Source organism: Mytilus edulis, chromosome 7 (assembly GCF_963676685.1).
Source record: "Mytilus edulis chromosome 7, xbMytEdul2.2, whole genome shotgun sequence".
Taxonomy (NCBI): Eukaryota; Metazoa; Mollusca; class Bivalvia; order Mytilida; family Mytilidae; genus Mytilus; species Mytilus edulis.
In genome coordinates this window covers 24526405-24539336 of record NC_092350.1, presented here as the reverse complement: position 1 = coordinate 24539336, position 12932 = coordinate 24526405, and the positions used below count along the sequence as shown (strand labels likewise).

The 12932-nt window shown below is 30.8% G+C and overlaps 1 protein-coding gene across 8 annotated transcripts in view; it reads right to left on the bottom strand.

Annotated features, from left to right (window-relative positions):
- Nucleotides 1-12932, bottom strand: part of LOC139481094 (mediator of RNA polymerase II transcription subunit 25-like) — a 44332-nt gene that overhangs the window by 30789 nt on the left and 611 nt on the right. For all 8 annotated transcript variants that reach the window (XM_071264194.1, XM_071264192.1, XM_071264191.1 and 5 more), the window contains exons 2-3: nucleotides 5067-5112; nucleotides 3507-3631 (exon numbers count right to left, since the gene is read on the bottom strand). In XM_071264194.1, coding sequence (XP_071120295.1) covers nucleotides 3507-3631; nucleotides 5067-5112 — 171 coding nt within the window. The remainder of the gene's footprint in view (nucleotides 1-3506; nucleotides 3632-5066; nucleotides 5113-12932) is intronic.

Here is a 12932-nt window from a genome sequence, read left to right as displayed (position 1 = left end):
GTGATTAAATAGTTGACACAGCATAGGTTTCTGACACAGAATGAATGTGTTCTAATGAACTTAAAATTTTTGTTTTCTCTTAGAGCAATTCACTATGCTGTTGCATATTAATCCTCTCAAAAAAATGTTTGAAGAAATTTTCTTTTTTATTTATGAAATTTCAAATGAGAAAAATTGAACCCAATTTTTTTAATCACATCCCCCTTTCCCTTATTCCAAAACTAATCTCAATTAAAATTTCTAATGGAGTTTGCAACAATAACTACTCATTTAAATACATCATAAAATATTAAGATGTAAAAAAAACTGCTTGTTATCACTGAATGGTAAAGATTATTTTAATTTATCAGTTGGTAGTAAAAAGTGAATATACATTGTATATTGTATATAACAAAGATTTAAGTTGATTCTGGACAAAGAAAGATAACTCCAATTAAAAAAAAATCTTGCTATTGCACAATATTTTGCAATTAGATATTTCTTGCTTACTATTCTGGACAAAGAAAGATAACTCTAATTAAAAAAAAATTTGCTATTTCACAATATTGTGCAATTAGATATTTCTTGCCATTGCGCAATACTGTGCAATTGAAAAGACTTGCTATTGCACAATACTTAATATAATAATTTTAGATCCTGATTTGGACCAACTTGAAAACTGGGCCCATAATAAAAAATCTAAGTACATTTTTGGATTCAGCATATCAAAGAACCCCAAGATTTCAATTTTTGTTAAAATCAGACTAAGTTTAATTTTGGACCCTTTGGACTTTAGTGTAGACCAATTTGAAAACAGGACCAAAAATGAAGAATCTACATACACAGTTAGATTTGGTATATCAAAGAACCCCATTTATTCAATTTTTGATGAAGTCAAACAAAGTTTAATTTTGGACCCCGATTTGGACCAACTTGAAAACTGGGCCAATAATCAAGAATCTAAGTACATTTTTAGATTCAGCATATCAAAGAACCTAACTGATTCATTTTTTGTCAAAATCAAACTAAGTTTAATTTTATACCCTTTGGACCTTAATGTAGACCAATTTGAAAACGGGACCAAAAGTTAAGAATCTACATACACAGTCATGACAGTTAGATTCGGCATATCAAAGAACCCCAATTATTCAATTTTGATGAAATCAAACAAAGTTTAATTTTGGACCCTTTGGGCCCCTTATTCTGTTGGGACCAAAACTCCCAAAATCAATACCAACCTTCCTTTTATGGTCATAAACCTTGTGTTTAAATTTCATAGATTTCTATTTACTTATACTAACGTTATGGTGCGAAAACCAAGAAAAATGCTTATTTGGGTCCCTTTTTGGCCCCTAATTCCTAAACTGTTGGGACCTAAACTCCCAAAATCAATACCAACCTTCCTTTTGTAGTCATTAACATTGTGTTTAAATTTCATTGATTTCTATTTACTTAAACTAAAGTTATTGTGCGAAAACCAAGAATAATGCTTATTTGGGCCCTTTTTTGGCCCCTAATTCCTAAACAGTTAGAACCAAAACTCCCAAAATCAATCCCAACCTTCCTTTTGTGGTCATAAACCTTGTGTCAAAATTTCATAGATTTCTATTTACTTAAACTTAAGTTATTGTGCGAAAACCAAGAAAATGCTTATTTGGGCCCTTTTTGGCCCCTAATTCCTAAAATGTTGGGACCAAAACTCCCAAAATCAATACCAACCTTCCTTTTGTGGTCATAAACCTTGTGTTAAAATTTCATAGATTTCCATTCACTTTTACTAAAGTTAGAGTGCGAAAACTAACAGTATTCGGACGACGACGACGACGCCAACGTGATAGCAATATACGACGAAAATTTTTTCAAATTTTGCGGTCGTATAATAAATTGATGTCAGTCAAATTATCATATTTATAGTCCCTGACTTTACTGTAAATCCAGAAATTATTGCATTAATTTTATTATTGCGATTTTCAAGAATGGACAAAAATGTGAGATTAATATTTGTGATTTCAGGAAAATCTCCATACAAACATAACAAATGTATGTTTCAGATATCAATATGTGAGTTCTTATAATATTGCCATACTCATGCACTGGCATTATTCACATAAATACATGAAATAAATACCTTGCAATAATTATTCAATCTACAGTAATCAGACCACAGTTCAAATAAAGTACATTTAAGCAAGTTTATCTATAATTATGATAATTGAATCATCACATATTAAACTTCAATATAGCACATTCTTTTAATTTTGTTTACATACTATGACTGTTTGTTTTGTTCACACAACATAATACATTGTCAATATAATGGAATTTTATGTGACTGTCATACTAGAGGGTGGTAAAGGGTTATTTTCGTGCAACTATTTTACCATTTTTATTTCATGTGCAGCCATGAAAAAGGTTTGTTATTCACTGTGTTTCATGAAATTGGTATTAAGATCAATGTGCTAGAAATATTTAATTGTTCGTTCATCGTGAATTCATGGAAATGTCAATTTCACTTCGCCTTCTTCTGTGCAGATATCCCCCCTTTTACACCCCTCATACAAGTGAGAGGTTAAGCTAGCTATAAAACTAGGACAAATCCACCATTTTCTACTTAAGAAAATGCCTGTACAAAGGCAGGAATATGACAGTTGTTATCCATTCATTTGATGTGCATGAGCTTTTGATTTTGCCATTTGATTAGGGACTTTTCATATTAAATTTTCCTTGAATTTCAGTATTTCATGGTATTTAAGTGATTTTACTTTTTTCTATTAACTTGCCAAAAAGCAAACAAAAAATCATTTGAGAATAGCACTGGAAATCATTATCTTACAAGGAACAATAACAAAACAATGCAAAATGTTACCAATGATGTCAGTCAGTCATATATTTAGATATATTTTCTTATTTGACGTCTTTAACACCTGCTCATGTGAATGTCAGACATATTTGTAACTAACTGGTAATTGGTGTTAAAATGGATAAGGTCCAATGTAAAACAATCGATTACTTCATATACATGTTTATATACAATTTATGTACATAGTCTGAAAATATAAAAAAAAAATTACGAGTTTTAGAAACATGACCATGTAGACGAAAAGCTAGGTGCAAACTTACGAATTATAATTAGAGCAAAAATTTTATTTAGTATGTTAGTTGGCTGAAAGTGGAATAAAATTAATTATAACAGAGGAAATATATTGTTATGGGTTCTATGGCATGCATATAGTTTATCAATATACATGTATGGGTAAAATTTTAAAACTAAAGAGAATTGCATAATTTTCTTTCATTCTTTGTGTAAACTTTACATCCATGTCGAAAAAAATCTACCAACAAAGTATGTTTTTATAATTTTAGTATGTCAATCTAAGCCACTCAGACGACAATACAAGATTTTTATTGACCAGTTTAATATAATGGACCCTCAAGGTGCATGCTACTCATAATATATCATTTAACAATTATTATAGTGTAATAAATTATAACAGATATATTGTAACTGCACATATAATTGTACATACGGTGTATTATCAAGCCATGTTAAGAATTCATGGATGTTTGTTGTCACATCAGAACATCTGGCTGCAGGGTCTGGCATGATATCAGCACTGTAGAATGTAACCATGTTGTACAGAGTACAGCTGTACTGTAACGAGAAAATATAAATTGCATGAAAAATGTAGAATACTGTGGATTCATTATTATTGGTTGGATAGCAAGTTTTGTGGGTTTTGTGGGAACAAGAAAACCACAAATTTAAATGTTCAACGAAATATAATTAAGAATTGAATGCTTCTTTTTGTAACTTTATTGGGGTGTAAAAGCGTTGACCGAAGTACATTTTGTATGTAGCGCGGAAGCGCTTTATTCTAAAAATGTGAGCACAGTCAACGCTTTTACAACCCTATGAAGTTACAAAAAGAAGCATTCAATACTTATTATTACATTTTTTAGCTACGATCATGAAAACACGATTTTTATCAAGTTTTCATTTAATTCACCTATGCACTTTATTGTGGAACCTCGTGTCATCATGAATGATAAATTTTATTGTGTAATGCAATTGAATAAGGAATAAGGTGAGCAGTAAGCCAATCAGAATAACTTATAATGAAACATACATCTAATGTAATTATATTTCTATAAACAATGATAAAAGTTGTATCCAGACTTGGGCAGAACCATGAAATCACATATCCACAAAAAAATGCAAAGTTTCTGCAATCCACAAAAATTGGTACCCATGAAACTAAATGAATCCACAGTACCAGAGTTATATTTATACTGCTGTACATGTAGTTTCAAAAATTTTCATTATTACATTTTCCATATGATATTACAACATGTACAATACATGCAATAGCATGACATGAGGAATTCATTTTAAGACAATATATATATCTTTGAACAATGAACCCTTATCTTAAATTTACTAAGATTATTGAAAATGGTGATTTAAGACAACTGTTTAGATAATTTGAGAACTGAACCAAGCCAAGGGTCCCAACACGGTCATATTTGCCAGTCTTGTCCTAAACTGTAAGTATTTTGTCCTTAACATGTAATCAGGTTTTAGGTCAAATTTTATTTTTCAACAGAAATAATTTCAGTCATTTTGTTGAGATCGAGTTTCAAAATCGCCATTTTGAACATATTTTTGTTTTGTTATAGATTTCCTGTAATTAAACTGCCTCTCTAGCATGTCTAGTAAAGTGTTATAATCCTGAGGGACCTAATAACTATATTAATGCCTCTGGAGCTATTGACTAATGACCGCTTATCTCTTTACCTGTGTTTTTAATTCACACCTGGCTACGTATCACAAGCTTTTTTTGAAAAGGGGCACCAACTTTTAAGTTATATGAAAATGACCGAAATTAGGTGAAAAAATTTCCGGATCCTTGAACTGAACATATGCAGGAATCGTTCCATATATATGTATATATATTTTTCATGCCTGCTTTAACATTTATATATATACTGTCTTTTACCAAGAAACTTGTATCATAGTTATATATTTAAGATAAATACATAAAATACTAAGCAAAAACATATTTCTTAAGGCATACAATAATACATACATCACGTCCATAATCTGTTGGGTCAGCTGGACCTCCATTAAAAACTCTGGAAAAATAGTAAGTTGTTATAAATAAAATAATACATAAATTATAAAGTTCAAGATAAGTAGTAATTTTTATTGAGGACAAGATAAAGTTTGACTTAGTACATTTTGGATGAACTCCAAAATTACATGACAACAACCAAAGTTATTTTTTTATTAAACATGCATGTATTCAAACATGTCAAAGTACATGAAGTATGTGCTAAAGAACACCATGAAGAACAATTTTGTAACCTTGATAACATTGACTCATTCCAAATCTTTATACTCATTTCATCAGGAATTGTAATACATAGAAAATTCTACAGTATTTCAAAACATTTTGTGAATAAAGTTTTGAGGAAGTCAATCAAGACATACATTGTACCACATCTCCTTAATTTAAACTGGAGTCAAGTCACAGTATAGATGTAATAAATTGTCTTACTTTGAAAATAAAACTTCCCTAGGCCTATCTCTTGAAAAACACAACTTAAATTTTCAAAATCAGTAGAAAGCTTTTTTCCATGAATCCTAATGATCATTGTTGACTTGTTGTTATAAATTTACATGATAATTGTTAAAACAAATTTGACTTTTCATACAAAGTGCTGATTATGGCATACCTCAATACTTTTAAAATTCAACCTGTCTATAAAAATTCAACCTGTCTATAAAAATTCAACCTGTCTAAAAAAATTCAACCCGTCTATAAAAATTCAACCTGTCTATAAAAATTCAACCCGTCTATAAAAATTCAACCTGTCTATAAAAATTCAACCCGTCTATAAAAATTCAACCTGTCTATAAAAATTCAACCCGTCTATAAAAATTCAACCCGTCTATAAAAATTCAACAAAAATTCAACCCGTCTATAAAAATTCAACAAAAATTCAACCTGTCTATAAAAATTCAAATCATCAAATGCATCAACAAACGAGGAGTAGATATTTGACATGTTTGACATTTGAAAAGTGCTTACCGGTACACATTTTAAACTTCAAATGCAGTCACTTTTAAGTCATTCAGTTATGTAATTTCTGAGAAAAGAGTGATGAAAATATTTGCTGTAGAAGCATGACAAACAGATGGTCAAGGTCATAGCAATATTGCTCCACTAGATGTGGTATTGAAATGTAAATATGAAAGTTTCCTTTTATAAAATTTTATGAGCAAATGTACTTGATAAAAATGTAAAAGTGGTTATATTAACTACATGTAATTCAGTCAAGATATCTTCAATCAAAAATGACCATGCAATACTATTATTAGCAAGACTTATAAATACACATGATACAATTATATCAATATTACAACAATGTATTACTTAACCTTGTTAAAAAGGAACTAAAGAAAAGTGGTACTTGATATTTTCATATAAAAATGTATATATATATATCAATCATGTGTATTTATAATACATGTATACATGTACATGTATCATGTATACATATTTATCATATGTTTAGTAGTAAATACAGTAGTTTTGCATATGTGATAAATAGTCTGCTGTTAAATCCATATCGCGCAACTTTGATGCGCACCCTTTATCGCATACCCTTAATCACACCCCTACTTTTTTTTTTTTTTTTTTTTTTTTACATAAAGTCAGTTTTGGTTTTTTTTGCTTAAGAAAAATTTCCCTCAAAATAGGTAAATTTTTTGAATGACGTCATTGTTTGGTATGTGACGTCACGAACGTCGAGTTTTCACATTGTATGTGACGTCACGAACGACAAGTTTTCATATTTTTTGGCACACTAAATGCAACTATCATGACTATGAAAAATACAAAACACACAAATTTAAAATACAATAATAAACAAAATATTTTTAAAACAACAGCACGCAAATTGTAAGGTAACCCAGGTGCATCGGATAAGTAATTGAGCAGTTCTTTTAAGGCCTCTGAAACAAGACAAAAGTAGAACTGAAGGTAACCCAGTGCTATGGATCAGAAAACAGTTCATATAATATAATACTCTTCTGTTGAAATATATGATAAAGCGTATAATACATGGCAAAATCCGTATCACATGCCGTATCACCCTCGACCAATATCATCCCTCGGGCCTAAAGGCCCTTGGGGTGATAATGATGTCTCGGGATGATACGACATATGATACGGATTTTGCCATGTATTATTCTCTATATATATACATGTTTCATGTGTACATATCATGTATATTGAAATTTTACTCAAATTATATTTTCATTATCATGTCATGAATTTTTTTATGACATGATGATCATAATTCAAATTATTTTTCTCAATGGTTTTACTGTTTATCATTGTTTATCAACTAATCTTTATTTTCATGATTTTAGTTAAGTTATTTTCACTAAGATAGATTAAGGGGGCTGAGTGCTTTGACTCGTCACTTTTGGAAGTGGTGAGTCCCAGATGAATCAGATGAGTCTACATGTATATAAATGTATTACAAAGATACCAATATCATAAATATAGTTTTGATATATAATATTGTCTTATTTAAAAATGTATTTGGCTAAACATGCTAAAAGGGCTTCCTAGAAAGGAGTAAGTTTTTTTAACACCACAAACACTGTTTTTAGTCAGGTAAAAAGTACATACTGGTTTATTGATGTTTGATGCCACTTTCAACACTATCATGACTATTGTGCTAGCCTAACTTGTGGTGGTCAGTTTTCAAAAGTGGAGAAAACTGGAGTGCCAGGAGAAAACCAACAACATTCAGTAGGAAAAATAACAATCCTAGTCAATTTTCATTAAACATGTTAGAGTCAAGAGCACAACCTGCCATGTTGGGAATTCAGGCTAGTGACACAGTAGATTGACTATTTACTTTAGACTACTCTGCCACTGAGGCCAAAACAGTACATACAATGTATAATAAATGTATACAAGATAACAACAAACAAATTTTGCACCAATCCAATTGTATGGGATTTGTTTTTGATTGTTGAAGGCTGTACATACATTATGATTCACGGTCACCTGTAGCTGTTAACATCTTTTTCGTCAGGTTTTCATTGGATAGTTGTCTTATTGACAATCATGTCACATCTGTATGTATTTATTTAGCATCGGTTCAACTGTTGAACACTACTATAAACTCTCTACTTTTATCAACATTTAGTGGTTATCATACAATCATTCTACTCAATATACAACTTGTATTTGACCTACATCATGATTCATGTACATGTATTACAGCTGACACTGTAAAACTTGTATTTGACCTACATCATGTACATGTATTACAGCTGACCTATTACATGTATTATAAGTAGACTAGTAGAATTTGAGAAACAGACCTTTAAAGCATGAAAAATGAATGTTCACAATAGACTATAAACATGAGGTCAACTTCAAATAAACCATGTTAAACCCTGTCAGATGGACATGTAAAATGTACACAATCATCCTTTTTACAAGTAGATATTTTTTGCACCCTCTTTTGTCATATTTAAAAAACCCTGCTGTAATTTACATTTGTACATGTATCTTTTAGTTAACCAGTCCAACATGTTGAGTTATTTCTACGAAAGTGAAGCTTTGTACTGCAGCACATTTTGTTATATGGTTGAGTATCATAATTATTGAATGGAATTAAAAGACTATGACAAAGTTCAGTAACTTTGTACCTCTGCAATTTTTAAAATGCATATTAACTTATTATAACATGTATAATTTAAAGGGTAACCAGCTGGCAGACAATCATTTTGATTTACAATTTCATGTAAATTTACTAGTAGAATAGCTGACATAATTTTTATTGGCTTTACAACTGCAATGCATGACCATCATGACCATTGACCAGCTGTCACATTGTTATATTCTCTGACAGTTCAACACTTTAATATAAGTTAGGGCGACAATAAAAACACCTTTCTGAACATTGCTGAAAGATAAATGTACATGTATATATTCAATTTATCAAATTTTTACCGACATGGTTAATTATATCTGCTTGGGTTGTTCACACTATTTTGTGGTAATTTAACAACACTGTATTTAAAAAGTGGAACTTTAAGAGGTGGTTTATAAAATTGAGAATAGAAATAAGTGTCAAAAGACTAAAACCTGACTATAGAGTAGAAAACAGCTGAAGCCAACCAATGGGTTCAATCATGTCAATACAGCGAGAAAATCCAGCACATGGAGGCATGCTTCATTTTGTATGATAACCACTTACTAAGTCTAGCAGTACTAGTAATATTTTTATCACAAGAAGAAATGAAACTAGTTAAATTGTTTTATCACAAAAAACAATGACACTACATGTCCTAGTTATTGTCATCTAATAAAATCTATATTTTTTAACCTGAACATGTCAGATGAAAATCATGAAATATGAAACACTGGCACCAAAATTAATTAAATATGGACCATAATTTGCTATTGGGCTCGTTTCCTATAACGATAGAAAAGTGATAAAAATGTGTATTTCTGTAAGAAAAGTTGTAACTACATTTAAAGATGCCTTTATTTTTATCAACATACAAGTGTATGCTACTTTTCCCTATAAAAAAAATTGAAATTAACCAATTTCATAGATTATACGACCTTATTTTTGTGTCGTTTCTCGCGATACTTTTCGCTTCCGAAGTGCATAACGCTGACTGATTTATAGATAATCGTCACCGGCAAATTCTTAACTTTTGCTTTCAAATAATAAAGAACATCGACCAATAAGAATAGTCAGAAGAAAATGCAGAGAACTATAAGTATTTCTGTAGTAGGTGTAAGAACACTGGCGTTACTTTCGTTTCCAATTCCGTAACGCAAATTTTAGATGATGTAATCTGCTTTGTTGTAACAGAATTCTTTATATCAATATGCAAATATGAACTCTCGCGAGATGTTCAAACAGGTAAATCAGAGATGGTTTACATTCTAGTTTTGTTCTTCGTAATAATTAAGTTAGAAAATGACGTTATCGTTATGCGTTACATTTCACACGAAACAGAAGTCCAGTTATTTCCTTTTTTTTATTAAAATTGTTTTTGTCGTTAAGTTCTAATCATTTCCGGTCATACGTGAAACATGTGACTAACAAGTGATCACCCTATTACGGCCGGATATACGAAATACTAGGTCTAAACATTGTTTTTGTTTCCAACGGGATGTTAGCAAACATAATCTGTAGACTTGTTTCTTCTTGTTTAAAAAAGGAAAATACAATTTTCAAAGAGATTGCGCCGGGGGTCTATTATTTTTCCTATGTGCATAATGTTACATACGATCTTGTGTGAAAATAAATGCCCAATGACTTGACAAAATCGATTTCAGATTTGACAATGTTATAACACACTTCATTTCCGGATATCGATGTAAAGGGATCTTGGAAAATTCAATCAAAATTATGTCTCTTATCATTGTGCCGATGCTCGTTCGATTGATTTTGCTTCAGCAGTAAATTTTACTGGATATTTAAGGTGAATTAAGATAATTTAATAAAAAATACATGTTAATATACCGTTACACTTGGAATGTACAAAGTTGGTGTCTTTGTCACAATTTTTAATTATTTTTTTTTATTCATGTTCTGCAAACACTTTTCAGAAACACAATAAACTTGTCAAAGGAGAAGTAAACTTTCACCATGCATGACTTGAAAGGAAGTACTTTATTGATTTTAGCCCACTAAAGTAGGTTAAAATGTGGAAACCATGTAGATGGTGTACAGGTCACAAATATCACATGGTGCCTATTTTAAAGATTTTAATTCCAAGTTAAAAGTTTTTTTCTTTACTGGATTTAAAGAATTTTACATTGCCATGATTTGGAATAAATTGTATATAACTGGAATTTCAAAACCAAATATAACTACATTTTTTTGGCTAAAACATCAAGATACAACGATTATGGTATCCTGTATCAATGAAGAAAATATGGAAATTTCTGAATAAATTGTACTAATTGTTTTCAAAACAAGCACATATTTAGGAGTTTTATAATACTGTTACATATAAGATGGATTTTAAGAAAAAGTATACTGTTCAGATTATTTTAAGCAGATTTTGCAATAAAATAAAACTAAAAAAATGCTTTCGGTTTCTTATGGTTTCCTGTCGCGTTTAAAAAAACCTTTAATTTAACATTGAAAATAGATTTTAAATATTAACATGAAGCAAGTAACACTAGTAATGGTGTTCATTTATGTCTTTTGAAATATATTGTGCAAAATAAAGAAAATAAAGATTGGTTTCCTGTCACGTAAACGGTGAATCAAAATGTATTATTTTTTTCTTGAACTCAATTGTTCCATTAATACTATTCTAACACCAACACAACATGCACAACCCACAGAATAAAAGTTAAAGTTTTAGAACTTATAAAAAAGGATACAACAAGAAACCAAAGGCCGAATACCAAATTATGGTCCATATACACGGGTCATAATCACAGGGTTGACACTACTAAATTGTCAAATTGTTACCTATTGTAGTATTTTAATCAGTAAGACTTTCTCAGATAACAATACGAATACTAACAAGAGTGCACACGCTGAAATGTCTCGCCTTCTATACTAATCATTGATATTATGTTGATAGTCCTAAGTATAAAGCTTAGTTTTATTACAACTGTCTCATAAACTTAACATTAACCAAGATAACTAAACAAAGACCAATGAACCTTGAAAATGAGGTCAAGGTCAGATGAACCATGCCAGGCAGACATGTACAGCTAACAATGCTTCTATACAACATATATAGTTGACCCATTACTTATACATGTTATAGTTTAAGAAAAATAGACCAAAACACAAAAACTTAACACTGTGCAATGAACCGTGAAAATGATGTCACGGTCAAATGAAACCTGCGCGACTGACATAAAGATCATAAAATATTTCCATACACCAAATATAGTTGACCTATGGCATACAGTATTAGATAAAAAGACCAAAACTCAAAAACTTAACTTTGACCGCTGAACCATGAAAATGAGGTCAAGGTCACATGACATCTGCCCGCTAGACATGTACACCTTACCATCATTCCATACAACAAATATAGTATACCTATTGCATATAGTATGAGAAAAACAGACCAAAACACAAAAATTTAACTATAACCACTGAACCATGAAAATGTGGTCAAGGTCAGATGACACCTGCCAGTTGGACATGTACACCTTACAGTCATTCCATACACCGAATATACTAGCCCTATTGCTTATAGTATCTGAGATATGGACTTGACCACCAAAACTGATCCATGAAATGAGGTCGAGGTCAAGTGAAAACTGTCTGACAGACGTGAGGACCTTGCAAGGTACTCACATACCAAATATAGTTATCCTATTACTTATAATAAGAGAGAATTCAATATTACAAAAAATTTGAACTTTTTTTTCAAGTGGTCACTGAACCATGAAAATGAGGTCAAGGACATTGGACGTGTGACTGACGGACACTTCGTAACATGAAGCATCTATATACAAAGTATGAAGCATCCAGGTCTTCCACCTTCTGAAATATAAAGCTTTTAAGAAGTGAGCTAACACCACTGCCGTAGCTGCCGCCGGATCACTATCCCTATGTCGAGCTTTCTGCAACAAAAGTTGCAGGCTCGACAAAAATCTGGACTAAAAATAAGGCGTATAGGTACAGTTTTCAAATTGTAAGCGTGAAGTAAAACAGTGAATCAAAGAATTCAACTTTATTTATAACTAATATAAGACAATGCTGTTGATTAAAAAATACTCCATTCCAGGACCTTTTGTTTTCCAAATAATTAATATTACCAATAATTGATAAGTTCCAGTTCGACGGATTCAAACAGAAAGATTTGAAAGCAGAGAAAACTGTGTATCTTATAATCGTCATGACTTTATCAGATGACAATACTAATA